We start from the raw sequence: 18,199 nt of genomic DNA on the forward strand, positions 1-18,199 counted from the left end.
GGGGGCGGGTCGCGCCGGGCCGCCGTAGCGCCTTTCTGGGCACTTGGAGGCCGTGGAGTGAGGGACCTGTCCCCTTCTTCTGACCCGTTCTGAGGGGCATCCAGACTGTCTCTGGCTTCGTGGCGCGGGTCACAGGAACACGGGCCTGTCGCTCGCCTCCGTGCTCGCCCCGGTCGCTGCGTGTCCGTCGTGGCTGATCTGGTCCCTCAGCCTGCAGGGACGGCTGAGTCGTGCCGGGGGAGCGTTGGTCTCTGCGGCCCGTGTCCCTGACTTAGGATCTGTGGGTTCTCAAAGTGCAGAGCTTTGGTCCCTCCTAGAGCCCCTGGAGGTAAATTGCAGAGACCTGCACCACCGGAGGAAGAAGAAAGGATAATGTTGCCTGTGCTTTGCTTACTGCCTTGCAGCTACTCTGACATGCTGACTGGATGTTTTACTCAGTTTTTGTAGACTTCTGTGTCTCCCACTTGCTGCTTACGTATGATGCTTTCTAAAAGGGTGCTCAGTTTTTTTATTTCTGTTTCCCTTACCCATCTATCATGTACTTTTATTTGTTGCTTGCTGCTGTTTTCGTTTGCTTACAGTGTTTGTGTCCTCTTTCTTGTTCTGAAATTATGATATAGCTGCTCTTCACGTGACATTGGATTACCTTAAACAGAGGACTGTAAAATTCCTTAGTTTGTCAAATATATTAACATATTCTGCTAAAACCAGGAAGACAATATTTAGGTCATTACTACTTAAGTTGTTAAATTGCAAAATTATATTCATGTGTTCAACAAATATTTTCCTATACTAATTCATATAAGCATTAAGTAAACAAACTGCTTTTTCTAAATATCTGGAAAAAAATATTTCATAACACTTAAATTTGTATATGATGCTACTCCCCACGGACAGGATATGAAAACTTTAAGGTGTACAGCATCTTCTTGAAACTAATTGATGTCTGCTGTTTGCTGGTTGTTTTTGAAGTACTTTGCAGGATTTGGCTACTCACACCAGCTCATGAAACCTTAGTAAAACTCAGTACCTGGCCTTGAACTGGTCAATTCCTTGCAGTTAGGAGTGGCTGCTGCCCAGTACTGCTTCATCTAGTCAGCAAGGGGCAAGAAGCCTGTTTTTTTCTGGAGAGAAAAAAAAGGTTGGAGAGGAGCTGCCTGACAATTCTGACAATTGGAGCTTTTTGCTACTGATTGCATTTTGAAAATAGCTTAGAAAATCTTGCCCTTCAGATTTCAGGATGTTTATAAACTTCTCATACTCCATTGATGCTCAGCTCTTTGAGAAACTAGACGTTTTTACTGCTAAAAAATGCAGTTTGTAGAAGTTGAGTAGGTATTGCCTGGTCTTGGAGCAAATGTAAGTTGTGTGTGTGGGTAACATCCCCCCCCGTAAGAACACAGTGGTGCCAGAGTCCTCCTGGGGAGTCTGGGGACACTGAGTGTGGAGTCTCACCATGTGCCAGAGGCTTCTTGTTGAATTAAGAAGCCCTTTCAATGTAAATTATAAAGGGCTTAAATGGATTTATTTTGTGAGTAGTCAGATGGGTCAGATCTCCTTATCCATACAGGTGAGGTCACAGTTTTCCAGATAAACTGAGTAGGGGTGAAGAACTCTTGCAGTCGTCAGCAAAGATTCTGGTCTTGTCTTGCAGGTGGCTACCATTGGGTGGCCTTTTTCCTCTGTCATGCATCCACACCAGCACGTCTCTGCAGCAAATTGGGAAGTGGGAGAAAAAGAACAGGATTGTTTACCCTCCACAGCTGCCCGGGGAACCTCGCAGACCAGCTGTAAGGACATGCCTGTGAATTCCCAAACCTGTTTGGTGTTCAGCAGCTTCTGTACAGATTGTCACTGTCTCTGGGTGGCTCCACAAGGCACTGGTTTGATAGATTATGCCTTTGTTATTGAAGTTTTTGGTCAGTTTGGCATATTTATGTTGTAAAAGTTAACATGATGTTGAAAGTTTTCTATTTTTGAACTATGTTGGAGCTTCAAGCTTCTTGCAAGTGATCACCTACCTAATATGATGCAAAGAGCAAAGGTACCAAAAGATTAGTTTTTGACAACAGTAGGTTTATGCCTGTTTCTCTCTGTCCCCTTTGATTATTGTTTTATAACTGGGAGGTACAGTTAAATGCAAACAGAAGCAAGACTCTTAATTTGTGTGAGTGTTGTGCACTTGATCCCTGAAGGGACTAATCAGTGCTGCTTTCTCTACAGCACAACCTGGCAGAATTTTAGGTTAATTCTACATTTTTTTTTTTTCTCACTCTTGAGAACTGATATTTTGGAATTCCTTTTTTGTAATTGTTCTTCATTGGGAATTAATCTGTTGTGGCCTCTGTTAGGCATACTGCTCAGCAAAGTGAAGTGTTTGCATCTTAAAAAGGGTTTTTTTTTGGACATGGGTTCTTGTGGGCCTTGAGCATTTATCACCTCTGTGCACACCGTGCCTAGGATGCAGAAATATGTGCTGTGTACTGTGCTGACTGTTGCAGTGTGTGTGAAAATGCAGCTATCGACCAACATGGTTATTAAATCAGGGGTTTTTTTACCTGCTCATAAAGAATGCCATCTTTTTCAAATTTGTATTGATGTTAAAGTTTACTAGCTAGTTTTGTTTCCCTTTGGTACAGCAATAATGTTAAGTGGGTCTTTAGAGACAACTTCTCATGCCAATCAAACTTGAAACTTCTGAAAAGCTAATTAAGTTCATTCTATTTATGTTGTTTAGTCACTATCCCAGTAAATTAACTTGACAAGAGAGTAATATTTTTAAGACCGAGTGGGCATGTCAGTCTTGGGCTGCATCAGAAGGTAGGGAGAAGGAAAGGAAAAGATGATGAAAAACCTTCTGGTAGCTTTTTCAGCAACTTCTGTTTATAAACTAATTATCTTAAGATTGTATTAAGATTTCCTGTATGTTAGCTACTTTTTTTTAATGCTTTTGGTTTCAACTGTCAGAGGAATGCCTGATTTGGTGTGTTGATGGTATACTAGGGGGAGTCAGACTTATTGTATTCCTGTTAAGGAAATAGATTGTGGGGCAGATATGTGTGCTTTGTTCCTGTGTTCATCCCCAGATCACTGATCCTCTAACTCTTCTTGCACCTAGGAAATCTATCACTGTCGGAGGGAAATAAAATACAGCAAAGATAAGATGTGGTATCTGGCAAAACTGGTAAGCAAAAAGTACTTTGCATTTGTTAGGATGCAAAATTTAATTGTTGTATTTGCCTTAACAGCCTAGTTCAATCACAGCCTAATCAGTGTCTTCGTAATAGCGTCCTGGGGAGGAGCATCCATCTGTGCAGGAGAACAGTTGTTTGAGGTTTGCTTTAGCTGCTCTGTCCTCGTTTGCTCTCAGATGTGTGCTCAGGAGCCTGTGCAGATATGCACTGTGGAAGAGTTTTCATGTTGGTTTCTGCCTAGTAATAGATGGTGAGGGGAACTTTGAAGGATAGCAATGGGCTGTGTTTAAGAAAAAAAAAAGTATGTTTTATCAAGATTTATTCAATATTTAGCTCAGAAGTTGTGTATGTTAGATATTACATTGATGAAATGGAGATGAAGGAAACAAAAAGCCTTTTGGTTTGCTCTTTATAGTGGCAGAATAATTTAAATACCATCTTCTAAATAGGAGATGATGAATATTTGTGATTGTGGAAGTTAACTTTAACACTTTGATTGCAGATAAAAGGAATGTCCATTGATCAGGCTCTTGCTCAGTTGGAATTTAGTGATAAAAAAGGAGCAAAGGTGATCAAAGAGGTATGTAGTAGTATTCTTTAACACTCCTAGTTTCAAGAAAGCCTTAAAGACCTATCACCAGAAGTTTAGAAATGTTTAATGTGTGTTTCTGTTAAGCCTATGGGGAGCACATTCAAATAACATTTTTGTAGCATTCATGTAATGTGATTTATGAATATGCAGAGGTCACTTGTGCTGGCTGTTTTGACTTGTAATGATAGTAAATTACATGTGGGCACCCTCTGTAAGGGTGTTGAGTTCGTGGTAAATAATGCAGAATCCCTGTCAATAGCAGCTGCTACATCTGTGTGCTTTGGTTCCTAAAGTGGGAAGAGATGAAGAATTATCATTAGGGAAAGGACTGAGTTCTGCAATGGCATGAAAGCTTTTCCTGATGCTGTGGTTGTCAGGAGTCTCCAATTACTCATTTTCTTGGCCAAAGCATTGATTTCTGGCACAATAATGAAAAAGAAATACTGGGTATTAGCTGAAAATATTGAAGGGACTAAGTTCATTTTGCCCACCTTGGAGTTTGTTTCTAGTCTGGTATCTAGTTAGGCAAAGGTTGATGGATAGAAGGCTGACAAATGCTGGTGGGAACCATCTTTTCCACTCCCTTTCCTCCCTAAAAGTGTAATAAAGTTGTCCTGAAGCTTTTCAGTCTGTATGCAAAGAACACACTTAGGTGAAAGATTTCTATCTTTGAACAATTTTGTTCTCTTTAGAATACTTTTTCTGTAACTGCCTTAAACTTGCAATTTCTTCCGTGTTATCTAGAGATGAGAAACAGTATTGCTTAAACTCCTACTCAGTATTTCCATTTCTTTTCCTTTTGGTTCAGGTTCTGTTAGAAGCTCAGGAGATGGCAGTAAGAAATCACAACGTGGAATTCAAATCTAATTTACATATAGGTACGTTTTCTTCTTATTTTAATGCAGAAAAATGTCATCTTACCCTACCAAAAAGCCTTATCCTTAAGGTTTTGTTGCTTCAGATCAGCAGAAATGAATAGGGGATAGTTTCTGGTAAACTTATCTTTACCAAAACATGGCAGGTGTGCTTCTGACTTGCAGCACCACTGAAGTCAGTGTGGTGGTTGAGCCTTCAGCCAGCACTTGGTTGTAGTTGGTGTCTGACTGGTGTTCTTCTGGCATCTACTAGGTGTGTTGTTTTTAAGGTGCATTTGAGAGTGGAATTTCTGCTCCCTGTGTGAATACAAAGTCCTGAAGAAGGTGTTTGCCCTGATTATGAAAGACTAGACAGCAAGAAGCAAACTGTTGTTACTTTTTAATGTTCTCAGCAAACATTAATGCTGGAAGGTTTGTCCGTGGCTACTGCTACTGGATTTGCAAGCATCTAAACGTCCCTAAGAAACAGTATAAAAGTAAATTAATATTGATAGTAGATTTCTTAATAGAAAGGCTTTGTTATTACAAGCTTATCCTGTAATAATCTAGAACTACAGCACTTGCTTGCCTAGATAAATGTTTATTTTTAGGTGTTTTTATGTCCAAGTTAAAAAAAATTCCTGTTTTGCCCAATATGGTGTAAATGTTATTAAGCTGACATCGTAGGCTTAAAGTAACCTGGATTGTAGAGCAGATTTGATTAGAATTCTTTGGAGCCTTCAAGGCCTCTGCCATAAGAAGGTTTATCTGCTAGTGCAGTACTGGATGTGTAGATAATGAAAATACCTGTGATGAATGCAATAAAGGGAGTGAGGAGGGAAAATGAAGTCTGTAAGACGCCTACAGGAATTCACGACACAAACTACTGAAAAGCAATGGAATTAATACCACCTTCAGAAGAGCTGTATAATCTAGCAAGTGCTCAGTGTAGCTTCCTTTGGATCTGTCCTTTACCAGACATTTATCTTTTCATGCATGCACGCTTTTGAAATTCCCCTTTTTGATGCTTCTGAAGAGTGCTAATTCAACTCGTGGGTTCCTCCGTAGTAGTAATCTGCTAAACGTAACAGAAGAGAGATGGAGGAGAGAAGCCCAAGCAGAATTAACTTTTTATATGCAGTCATGAGAAATGCACTGGCAAGGCCATGTTTCAGTTGCAGATGTGTAGTGCCTGGTTCTTGACTGAACAGTCTCTTCTCCCCTGGCTCTCTCCTCCAGCCGAGTCGGTGACGGGCAGAGGCCGCTACGTGAAGCGCATTCGGTACCACGGCAAAGGCATGTTTGGCATCATGAAAATCGTCAGGTGCCATTACTTTGTGAAGCTGGTGGAAGGTCCTCCTCCTCCTCCAGAGCCACCAAGGACTGGTTTTGACCAAGCAAAAGAATACGTGCAGCAGCTGCGAAGCAGAACCCTTGTCCATACACTGTGACAAACTTTTATGTGACTGTATAGGTATTTCTTGTTTAAAAATGTAATTATATAAAAGAATTATTAAAATGGTGTTTTGGTTAAATTTTTTGGTGCTGCTGGAGCTGGATGATGCAAGAATGATCATAGGTGGTTTTTCTTACTTGTCAAGCTATAGGTGTGGAAAAATCTTGGAAAAGCAGCTATAGATGTTACTTTTTCTGAGTTACTTGGACCACAGCATTCAAGCTTTGCCCTGGACTATCAAATCTAGAACACAGGGTGCCATTATGAAGCTTGTAAGGAGCTGTGGTTGTCCTCAAATTCACATGGTTGTCTCTGTATGGTTGGGTCTTTTATTGTAAAAGTATATGCCTGACAATCACATTGCAAGATTAAGACTTGGACTAAAATTACTAAAATTTGACATCTTAAAGTACAACAATGAAACAAAACAAGTAACAATAATAGCTGAGATTATCAGGCATCAGTTTATGGTTTCTTCATCTGCACTGTAATGCTCTTTCCTTACAGCCCCTGTTGTGCATCTTGGGCATTGTGCCTGGGAGTGAGGAATAAAAAAACTCATTTAAGGTTCATGGTATGGCAGAGTCGGTAGGTGGCAATGTTTAGTTTGTCAGAGAGGAGAGGCAGTGAAAACTTGCAGCATGTTGAAACTCTTCTTGATTCTGACCATGGCATTAATAGTCTGGTATGTGCATGGAGTTCAGGCTGTTCTCTGTGGAACCTCAGTATGGTAACGGGCACAATATGGAGAAAAGTGTGTCTTGGTGGAAAGAGAACTAATTATTCTGCACTGTCTGGAAACAAATTGCTTCTGCAATGTTGAGGTGAGCAAAATTCTCCATGGATTTAATAGGGAATGGCTTGTTGCATATACTAATCAGGCTTTCAGTGCTCTGAAAACAATCCCATTTTTATCATTACTTCTTTGAAAAGAAAAACACAGGTCAATAAGGGGAATCTCATTTCACCCAGTCAAATTTTCAGCTCAGATGGCCAAAGATCATGAACATTAGCATAAAAAGAGAATCAGTAGTTGCTTGTTTATGCGAATAGCTCATACTTAGACCTTTCTTTTCTGTTCTGGGAACACTGGAATGGGAGATCGATTGCTTACCTCTGTTAAGTCTTTTTTACCACCCCAGCTAGTGGTAGCCTTTCTTACATGGGATTACTTTGATCAGTACTTGAACATGGTAAAGGGACAGTTCTTGTAAGGAAACAAATTCGCTTTGTTGGCTTAATGAGGGTGGCATACAGCTGATTCTTTTAACTGCAGAAGAAAGGGTCTCATGATGTCAGAGTGTTAGGGCATTGTGAAGCTGCACAAGAACACCAATTCCATTAATGGGTGCTTGTTTGCAGTCTGTTTTTCTGCAGTGCACTTACTTGCTTTAAAGCCATGATTTAGTAACTTTTGTCTGCAAGGTATGTTCCCGATAAAACTCTCTATCTCTTTAGTCCCTGATGTGTGTTTGAAGAGCTGTTCCTGGAGTGCTATGATAAACAGCTGTGCTTTGCTCTGCCAGCTCCCATTAAACTCTTTTGTCATACTGAATCTCTTGCAAGTTGTAGTGAACTTAAATGACTTAATCTTTTGGGGTGGGTCACTGATCTCAGAGAAGACTAAGGAATTGTAAAATAATTCAAAGCTTAATAAGCACATGCCATCTAAGCATGGAAAATCTGGCTTCTAGATACTCTATTCCAATATGTTTCTCTTGCCTGCTGTAGTTGCTTTAGATCCTTTATGGACCTCCAGACAAGGTTGTATCCTTACAGATACTGTTGCTCAAGTTACAAAGCTGCAGATGGGGAGAGAAGTGAGAATGTGACTGATGTCTCTTCCAGCTCTTTTATGATGCAGCTGGTGACCCTGACACTCTCTTAAATGAACCTGGGCCTCTAAAAACTTTCAGTCAAAAAGCAAGGTTGTTGCTTGTCATTCTTGTTTGCTCTCTCAGAACAATAAGTGGGAAGATTCTTTTGTGCATGCTTTTCAGTATCCATTTTATTCCTTAGTACCCTTTTCTGTCTTGAAGGTGTTGGCTGAGGAAGCTCCACGGCCATGGAGATGAGGGGCTTGAGCTGGCTGGAGCTCTGCCTTTCCTTGCTAGGATGGTGGGTGTCTGAGGTGCTTTCTGTGATAGGTGCATCAGAACATTGGTATGGGACACTGCCTAAACCTTCTTAAAATTCAGTAAGATCTGGTGATAAAGCTTTTATACTGTCAAGTTCTCTATAGAAATTTTTTTTTATTCCACTGTTTTTTCTTGATAAATTTGTACATCTACACTTCAGATGAATATTTGGTGTGGATTCAGACATAAAAGTCTATGCCAACTGCAATAAGTCTTAGGCAGAAGATCGGTTATTGCTGTGACCTCCAGTAAAAGAGCATTCTTAAATGAACCATCCCCAGAAGGGAGGGAGAGAGGCACCTAGGCCTCTGATGATGCTAATTTTGTTAGTGACGTCTGGGGGCACTGTAAACTCACCGTCTGTCTGTCTGTCTGTCTGTCTGTGTGCTGATGTTACAGAAACTGGAGGAGGAGCAAGTATGCGTGAAGGTGTAGGAAGACTTCAGGGAAATCTGAAGAGAGCAGAACTGTGAGCTGTGATCAGCAATGTGAGATTTAATTGAGGAAAACTTAAAAACCTGCTGTTGGGCTCCTCCATAAACATTTTAAAGTATCCAGCGAGAAAGCTGAAGCACTTTTGTCAGCCTGATGTCTTTTTGGATATGGTTTTTTTTTTCTTCCTTTATGAAGCTCCTGAGCAGTTACTGAGGAGGTAGTTCATCAAAAGAAAGACTCAGGAGTATAGTTATAAAGTGATCACCATGGAAGATAAATGTGAGTCTGACAGACAATGACAGGACAGTTAAAGACCTCTGATTCTGGTCAGGTCTGTACTGGAGATTGCTGTTGTGAGCTGGACTGTGTTAGGGCTGGGGTGTTACCTGGGCACAGAGAGGCACGTTCTGCCCAGTGCTTCAGCTCTGTTGCTGTACCTGGCATGAACTGGACTAGACCAAGGTCACGCAGCACAAATCTGATTTCCCCTGTTTGCACAAACGGAAGGTGTGTAACAGTCCTGCCACCTCTGCTTTGTGGAGTTTCTTGCAAAATCCTTCAGTGACTGGAGTGAAGGAGCTGTAGGAATTGTGGTTTGCTTTCTGCCAGTCCCTATGAAAAGCCACTGCTGGAGTGCTGGAAAGTCATTGGCAAATGGAATTCTCCTCTAACTAGAAATAAGGTTACTCCTAATATCCTCAATGAACCATAGAGAGTGTGACATTCTTCAGCATATGAGCTATAGTCCTGCATGCCCCTATTTCTGGCTTTTTAAAGAACAAACCTTTATTGCTGAGTGAGGTATGTCCCGCTACACTTCAGTTGTGTCATTTAAAATAATTAAAGACACTGTAATAGCAATAATAAGGATAGCATGAGTTCCTGTTTGCTGGATCCTTAGGTAGGGAAAATAACCTGGAAGGAGGGAAAATTTCAGGAAGTGACTTTTGAGCAGACTGAAGTAAGGAACAAGGTGTCTCTTGGGAGCAGTCAGCACGTGCAGAGCTTGATGTGTTTGCTCTGTAACATCAACTCTCTTGTTTCAAGGAAGTTGTATGCTAATACAGAGGGTGGGCTGCCATTGAAGAGACCGAGCCAAGGAGAGTGTAACTTTACACTGGGCAAATGGGGCATCCACCTCAGAGTACTAGCTGGGGAAATTAATCTGGGAATCTGTGTAATGCACTTGAACAGAGCGTTCTTGAAACTAAAGACAGAACATGGGGCAGAGCATCTGAGCAACTGCTGCATCAGTGGGTGCTACCTCTGTGTAGTACAGCCATCAAGTTCTGTGTGGTGAAATGAATGTCCTGTGAACCTAGGTTCACTCCCTTTTTCCTTCCTCTAAAATCAATTAAATGGAAGCTTAAACCATATTGGTATTCATATGATATCATTGTTTTAAATTAGCTTGGAGTTGGGACCATATTCAAAACCACATCAAGTCATCTTTGTCTGTCTAACAATGCTGGAAATCCAGCCACCTCTCTGGTAGCCTGGACAGCTTCTTGCAAAGCCCAGCCTGAGTCTCTCAAGCTGTACTCTCTTGTCCTTGTCCTTTCTTCTGTCACTGGTGCTACTGAAAGGTGGTTGACTATCACCTTACAACTCATCAGATCACCCTCCTAAGCACCTTTTTGGCAGGATGAACAAGCCCGGCTCCTCATAAACCTCATTCTCTAGCCCTTATGCTGTGTCTCCTTCAGTTGCCCCATCTCTGTTGCAGTGGGGGACCTAAAACCAGACTCAGTGTTCCAGGTACAGTTTCACCAGCACTGATGAGAAGGAAATAATTTCCCTTGTCTGGCCATGCTTTTAATGGAGACAGTTATGCAGTTTGCTGTATCTGTGATGAGAATGTGTTGTTGGTTCATGTTCAGCCTGATGTTCTTGTAAGTCCCACATCCTTTTTAGGTAGCTCATCAGAATTGCAGTGAGTACTGTGGCACCTGTGTTCCAGCTCTCCTTGCTGTTCTGTTTGCACTGGTGAGGACTCCTTTGCCATTAGGAAACTGTTCTGTTACATGGATGATATTTTTATCTCCTAATAGAAAACTCAGAAAGCAGTTTTCTGGCTTGTTATTACTCAAACTTGTAAGCTAGCTAAGAGTGAACTAAAGGCATTTGTACCTGCTGCTGTGGTAAACTCCACTGAAGTATTCAGCTGGTCTACATGTCTCCTGTTGGTTATCTCCTTCAGAGCAAGACAAACATAGGTCCTTACTGTATGCAGGCCATATAAATTAAAACCTTAGCTGAATTACAATGGAGTGGACTGTGAAGTGCACTGCTGTGGGCTGTTAAAGGATTGCTGTTCAAACCCAGCTCTTCTAGATGCCCCCAATTCCTCACCTTCTCTTTTCCCCACGTAAAGGTAGTGCATTAATATGAACTGGGTAGTTTGTAAACTACACGAGGGAAGATGTACTGGCCCAAGGTTATGGGCTAGAACAAGTAGTGGCATGCTATAAATCAGGTGTAATGGAACAGCTTGAGAGCACGCACAGAAGTCCTACTTCTCCTCACACTGTGTGTCCTAAACTCTGAAGGTAGAGCTGGCACAAATCCAGAAACCCCCACACATGGCTGATTTAAATTGCTAATAATGAGCCTTGTCCTGCTACCCTCTCTTCCAGAGTTTGAGTTCCCCGAATCATTCCAGTACAGGAAAGTGTACTGGAAAATTCTTAAAAGGCCTGTAAATCAGAAAAGACAGGAGTTTTCAGCTGAAAGGGGGAGTAGCTGAACCCCACTGTGGTGCAGAATGGAGGTGAGACATCTGCTTTGTGGCAGTTCCTTCCAGCAGCTAAATGCCTTTTGTCAGTGTGCTGTATCATAGCTTGCATAACTTTAGCTTCCAGCTATTCCTTATGGTTCTTGTTCTCTCCATGGGCTTAAAAAGTGGTTTTCTGTTTTTCAGGCTGGAGTGTGTCACTAGTTCAGTGAGCCTGAATGCTGGACTGTCTAAAGAAGAACCTGCTGCATGGGCAGGGGAAGGCAGTCCTGAGCTCGCAGCCAGGGTCCTCCCGGCAGGACTGGACTCAGGGCTTCACTTGGGAGAAATCTGAGTGTGAAACAAACTGATTTCCAAAGTCAGCAAAGGGAAGGGATAAAATGATGTGGAACTTGGATTTACTTGTGGCTCCTTGACTGGAGCCAAGCATAAGGGTCAGAAGTCTGGTGTGGTTACACCTCTCTTGCCTACAAAAGTCAGTGAAATTTTCTGTTCAAGATCACAGAAATACCAACAAACCTATTGGCTAAGTAGCTAGAAATGTCTGAGTTTGTCTCTAGTATGTCACATTTCAAAGCAGAGATTCCCACCTGTTCTCATTAAGTCCTTGGTGTTTCAAAGATACTCTTCATTTTTCTTCTGCTCTTATTATCTGTCTCTTTAGGGGGCCTGTGCTCACTACTTATGTAGGCATGGATGCTTGGAAAGCAATTATATTTTGTCTTCTCCATCTGTTCTGATGCTGAATATGCCTGTCTTTTTGAAGGCTTTCAGAGTCTGTGCTGGGAATGCATTTCTATTCCTACTGTTGAGAGATTTATATTTTTAATGGGTATTTGTTTTATCTATCACATGCTAGATTTATTCACTTGATAATCTTAATCTCTCAGCAACGCAGGCAATCTTCTCATGTCCTGATCTAGCATGCAGGGATTTTATTCATTTAACAGTTTGGGTTTTGGATCAGATAGCCATTAGAGGTAGATCCTGCAGTGTGCTGAGTATGCTCAACACCCCCAGAACTGAGCGCAGCACTGACTTGCAGGGAGCCTGCAGCATCGTTCAAGATCGTGCTCTCAGCAGCTGCCTTTGCACATGAAGTGTATCAGTAAGTTACTTTGTGGTGCATGTCTTTCCTTCCTCAACGATACACTTCTTTAATATGATTTCTCACTGATAAGTGAGACTTCTTGATTAAATTTTTGCAATGAGTGCCTGTGCTCAGTTAACCATTTCTGGGTCTCTTAGGAATTTTTTTCTATGTCTGTCTTCTTTGATATGAAACAAAGGCATCCTTCCTTCTTTAAGGTGTGCTTTGTTATTAGTTCTAAAAAAAAAAAACCAAAACCCTCAGTACACTAAAGACAGTATCATTGCCCCTGAACATAAAACATTAGCAGGAAAAAACAACAGGTCTTGTTTTCTAACACAGAACCTTCCAAATCATTACTACTTCATTTTAAAATACTTAATTCAGGTCCTTTATCAGGCATCATAGAATCTTCATTTCTCAAAAGCAGGTTTCAGATGTTGTATTTGTTCGTGACAGCAGCCACAAGAGCCAGAATTTCAGGAGGAGGCCAATAATAATTTTTTCCAATACAGTTTCTGGGGTAGCAGAATAAGGGTGCTGACCTAGGGATGGCTCGTGTACCCACAAGGTGAAATGCAACAGCAGCCCCCGTGGCAGACAGTTCCTTGGCACAGCTGTGACTTTGGCAAGCCAACACATTGGTGGCACTGACAGCGTAAACATTTTGTGGCAACTGTGCAAAGCAGGCAGCCAATTATTTTACTAATGATTGCCTCTCAGTGCGCTCCTCCTCCTTCATCTGCCCTACAGAGGAAAACTTTCTCCTTGGTACTCTATCCTCTTGGATAATGCCATAAATGGTTTCTTTCTGTAGAAGTGTGGCGTTAACACTGCGGTAGTCTGTGCTGTGTAGACTCAGCTATGTAATTACATTCCTCTAAGCTCCTCTCTGAGCTGTTCATCTGCTCCCTGTTAACCAGTTGTAGAAGAGTTAATGCTTCCACAGCTTTTCTAAAATTCTCCTTGTGAGAACTTTGCATAAGCAGGTTGTGATGTGCTGCTGGCTCCTTTGTGCAGCTGGCCCCCGCTGACTCCAGTAGTTTCTGTTGGGAAACATAAACTGGTTTGTATGTGCCCATTAAATTCTGAGATCCATGGGGAAGTTTAGGGCTGTAACAGTGTATATACACAAACACCAAAAAAGAAAATGTTTGCTACAATATGTGGGTAGTTCTTCCTGCTTGAAGGTATGTTCTTGATTCGGTGAGCTGAAGGTTAGTTGTGCTCTAAACAGAGGTACCATGGCAGGAATCTCAACCAAAAAAGCTATTTTTGGTTTTGGAAGCCCAGGGTTCATCTCTATGTTTAGTGAATCCTATAGGTTAAACCTGAGTGTTTAAAGTGGTATTAAGTTAGCTATCATTTTTTGGATAGCAGATGCCTACTGGAAATGATTCCCAGCTTCTTTAGCAGTCATAGAGTACTGTCTTTAAGAGAATCTCGGAAGACATCTGGACATTGTGCCTGTGGCATCACTCTGACTTTAATTCTGATAAATACAATGATAAATGCAAACTGAGCTCCATTCCTAGTGGTACTAGATTGCTACCAGCCTCTGGAGCATTCAGCAGTGAAAAAGTAACTTCAGAGACTGTACTCCTACATCAGTTTTAAAAGGAGAGGGGCATAGCTTCCTAATTGAAGACTATCCTCCACCTCAACACTGTTGTCAGCTGTGGAATCCAGTACAGCACTTTCCTCTTGTGACAGTGATGAAGTGGTTATTAAATGCAATAGAAATCATTCAGGCCCCTTTTGATTAAAAGCTTCACTCTTATTTCTGGCTTTCTGTGTTCTTGGAAAGAGCTCGGCAGCAATACAGAATTAGGGAGAGACATGCTCTCCTACTTTGTTATTTTCGGGGGACAGAGCTTTCAAGCACACAAAGGTAGGTATTTGCTTCTAAAGCAAAAGTTTGATATATTATCCTCTTCATCTTGAGAGGCTGGGGTGTACCTCTCCTCTCCAGCTTGGGCACAGGGCTTCTGAGCAGTGATCCAAGTGGATTAAACTGTGTGGAGATGTCATCTTTTGGGTACTCGTCATGGAATAAAGCACCAAACGTTTGAGAAACAGCCATTATGTTGCATATAACACATGCCAGAGAAAGAGGGTGAAAAAATGTCAGTGCCCTTCTATTAGCCAGCTCTTTTGAATACAAACATAAAATATTAATTTAAATCAACTGAAAGGCATTAAAAACTTGATGTTCTTTTTGCCCCAGAAGTACTCTGCTGATAAGAAACAAATTAAAAATGCAGAGTTTTCAAATGGCAAAAATGCTGCATATTTCAAATGAAGTTGGTCTTTTTATGTGTAGTGTTTTGGACTAAAAAATAATATTAAATGCACATAAAAATGATTACTGTAAATGGTGAAGACATCAAAGTTTGGCATCAAAGTTAAATGAAAGCACTTGGAAGTCTGTTGTTTGATCTGTACATAAATAAGCTTAAAAAGAAGCCAGGGCTTTTTTTTTTACACAGCTGGAACTGGGTAGCCAGTTCAGATTCCCCTGCATCCCAGGGATTCCCAAACTAGGTTAGATCCAAACATGGTCATTATTTTGTGTTGGGTTTTTGTTGCATTTGCTGGGCACACTTCTATGCCAATGCACCAGGGAAAACGAGCTGGCAGAAGACACAAGTCACAGACTCTTATGGAATGCTTTTGAGTTCATACAGAAAGTGGGGAATTTGTAGGATACTGAAATAAAAACCTCTTTTAGTTTAGAATGAGGACTATCAAAATGAAGGTCAAATTGATGAGCCCTTAACTGTGTTGAAGTCAAGGCTTGTATCATTAACTACACTCCTCTTGGTTGTGTTTCACCACTGAGCACCCATTCCTGGGTTGGCAAGAAGGTGTGAATTAGGGGCATGGGTCAGAGCCCTGTTCGTTTAGATCAGCTAAGGATCTGCTACACAGCTGAGCCACACTAATACTCAGTTCATTTCCATTTGCTCTTAGAGGGGAAAAAAGTCCCAAACAGCAAACTTGAGATGTGTAAGCTGTATGAAAAAAATGGGACTTGATTTATTTAGAGCCTTTCACCAGAAGACCCCCCTGTGCTTTACAGTGATTAACTCTTACAACAATCTGCATGGTGCAGAGGAATTACTCTGTGCTCTGGGAGCTCTTTGGATATAGTGCAAATGTAAGACCTTTATCTACAGAGAGCCAAGCTTCACCTCATTTAGTTTGAGGGCTGCAATTTCTAAGCAACTAGGAGCAAGACTTCAAAGAAAACCATCTTGCTTCCTGTGACTTCTGTTTAGTGGCCTGAACCTTTTGGGAGCAACAGGCTTTCAACACTTAAGGGTATGTGACAGTAAGATGTGCTCTCAAACCTGCTACAGATTTATCAAGTTATCTAATCATGGCCTTAGTAGCCTAAGCTGGAGCTGCATATACCTCTGTGGTCCAAAAGAAGATGTTTTATTCTGAAGAGGAACTTGAAAGGCCATACCTGGCACAGGAAAATGTGGTGTTGCATCATGCTGGCCTCTGCTTGTAGCCCTGGGGTTAAATGTCCATCCTCTCCAGGAAGTCAGACTATATCAGAGGGGACACATCTGAGCCTGTGCCTTTGGAGATGATGACTTCAAGGCCTCTACTGGCACTGCTGTATGAGGTCACTGCAGGGCAACAAGCAAGGTAAGACTGAGTGGAGACCTTACCCTTCAAAAATTCAGCCACAGCCTCAGCATGTTGCCTTTGACTTAGAAAGGCTTTTTTTTTTCCCTGCTGAGAAAGTAAAAATTGCCCTCCCCCCGTTCTCTTCCATTAAACAGTTCCACAACACGTGTCCTCAAAACCAATTCATCACCTTGTTAAATTGGGGTTTCTTTTTCTTCCTGGGAGACTTACTCTGTCAAGTGCTAGAAGTCTGGATCATTTTTTGGTTTTCTTGTGAGTGGGAGCACAGGAAAGATGCTCTTTATGAAAATTGCTGTGTTTTAAGGAAGAGAAGTAATAAAAAGCTGTTCCCTGGAATGAAGGCACAGCCTGCATCTTCCTGGACAGGTGGCAGGCACTGCGCTCTGCCCTTTGGGCAACATCCTGGTGTTGATGTGGTGAGCCCAAATTTTATTGGAGCCCCAAGAGAGGGTGGCTGTGCTCACGAGGGTGGGTTGTGGGGATGCAGTCGAGCCCCTTGTTGCAGCATGATGCTGAGGCCTCTGGGCTTACCTTCTGTGGAGTCTGAAGTCAGCTTTTCAGCCTGCTTTCCTGGCTCTTGCAGGTGTCTTTTGTAGCTGCCACTTTTGTTTTTGCTTTGTAGAGGCCATTGTATTCTCCATTGCTTCCACTTAGTGTGAAGTTGAATTGCATGGGGATGTGCAAAGCATGCTGAAGGAAGGAGGCTGCAGAAAGGGACAGTGCTGCCGTGGCACTGCTTAAAGTAAAATTGGTCTTGGTGCAGGAGTGGCTAGCAGGCTATCAGTGCAAAGCAAGTATGAAATGAGCTTGGAAACTTGCGTGGCTCTGCTTTGTGGACAAAGCCAGGAGGACTAAATAGTATTCCCTCTGTCTCCATTATCTGGGAGAGCTTCTCTGCAAGTGCAATAAATCTGTTTTCCTACGAATGCAAGAGAGCTCTTGGAATAATGTCATTTCAATCCCTCTTGTTATTTTTCATGGATTCCAGGATGAGCTGGTTGCTATGTATAGCTTTTTTTACATACAGAATTGGGTTTGAACCCAGCTGAATATTCAGTCCAATTAAAAGCAAAGACTCTGCTAAAACAAAGGCAAGGAGAATAGTGCTGAAAGCTTTTGTACAAATGAATGAAATAAGAAAAATGGGAGGACTGAATGTTTTTTATTCGTACATATTCTTAGAGGTAATTATTGTGATTTCATTCCTAAAATCTGCCCACTTTAAGAAGAAGTTATTGTATTCTAATAACTGAAGTTGAATATGAATTATTAAAATGCCTGTGAGGTGCAGGGTTGCTTTTCTTTTGCCAGATGTCTGTGAAAAATGAAAACAACAGAAGAACATGCAGCAAAGCAGGAGTGGCAAAATCTAAGTCACGATCTAGCCCTGGTCCCAGTCCTGCTGGCTACAAGACAGGATTCCCAAAGTCTGCCAACAAAGCTGGAGCACTGAACCCCCATCACCTGCAGGACAGCCCCTACCCTGGGCTGTAGGGAAGGGTCTGTACTGCTCGAGGAAGCAAGCTGCCACTTTATTGCTCTCAACAATTTGTGTGAGGCTGTGGCATATTTTCCTTCTGAAAAATAAGGGGAAATCGGGAGGGAATGAGAATGCCAGGAGGGCAAAAGTAACAGCAGTGGGTAGCAGCACGTGACAAAGAGGATAGTCTGTGAGGACAGGTAGCATCTCTCTTTGTAAAGGACACGGTCTGCACCGCAGTTCCCATGTACTGAAAGGGTTTCAGCAAAGTAAGGGAAGGCTGGAGAACTTGCTAGATTTAGCCTTGTAACAGGTTAATGGCTTAGCCCTTAAAATGTACCAGGGAGTTCAAGGAGGTTTATGTGATGGCTTTGACATATTATGGCAATAAATGCACTGTGGAGATGTTTCCTCCATTTTCTCTAAGCCTTTGACTTTAACCTATCACTCCAGGAAACTCACTGTACGTAAGAGAAAAGAGAGAAAGTGAATTTCTGTTGAAAAATATTTGTGTTTTCTTTAGCATAGTTTACTGCAGAAAGGAAGGTTATGCCTTTGCACTC

At 41.8% G+C, this 18,199-nt stretch overlaps 1 protein-coding gene across 1 annotated transcript; it reads left to right on the forward strand.

Annotated features, from left to right (window-relative positions):
- Positions 1-1,646: 1,646 nt before the first annotated feature.
- On the forward strand, positions 1,647-6,369 carry MRPL22 (mitochondrial ribosomal protein L22). The gene is made up of 5 exons (XM_008938443.1): positions 1,647-1,790; positions 3,119-3,184; positions 3,697-3,774; positions 4,595-4,664; positions 5,880-6,369. Exons 2-5 carry the CDS (start codon positions 3,164-3,166, stop codon positions 6,089-6,091), a joined length of 381 nt encoding a protein of 126 aa, XP_008936691.1. The 5' UTR covers positions 1,647-1,790; positions 3,119-3,163; the 3' UTR covers positions 6,092-6,369.
- The last annotated feature ends 11,830 nt before the right edge of the window (positions 6,370-18,199 follow it).

This window comes from Merops nubicus, unplaced genomic scaffold (genome assembly GCF_000691845.1).
Source record: "Merops nubicus isolate BGI_N331 unplaced genomic scaffold, ASM69184v1 scaffold28384, whole genome shotgun sequence".
Lineage (NCBI taxonomy): Eukaryota > Metazoa > Chordata > Aves > Coraciiformes > Meropidae > Merops > Merops nubicus.

Excerpts from the sequence above, each read along its gene's own strand:
- MRPL22 (XM_008938443.1), top strand. The coding sequence starts at position 3,164 with ATGTGGTATCTGGCAAAACTG. Across the intron at positions 3,185-3,696 it reads TGTGGTATCTGGCAAAACTG|ATAAAAGGAATGTCCATTGA; the intron begins GTAAGCAAAAAG and ends CTTTGATTGCAG. Across the intron at positions 4,665-5,879 it reads CAAATCTAATTTACATATAG|CCGAGTCGGTGACGGGCAGA; the intron begins GTACGTTTTCTT and ends TCTCTCCTCCAG.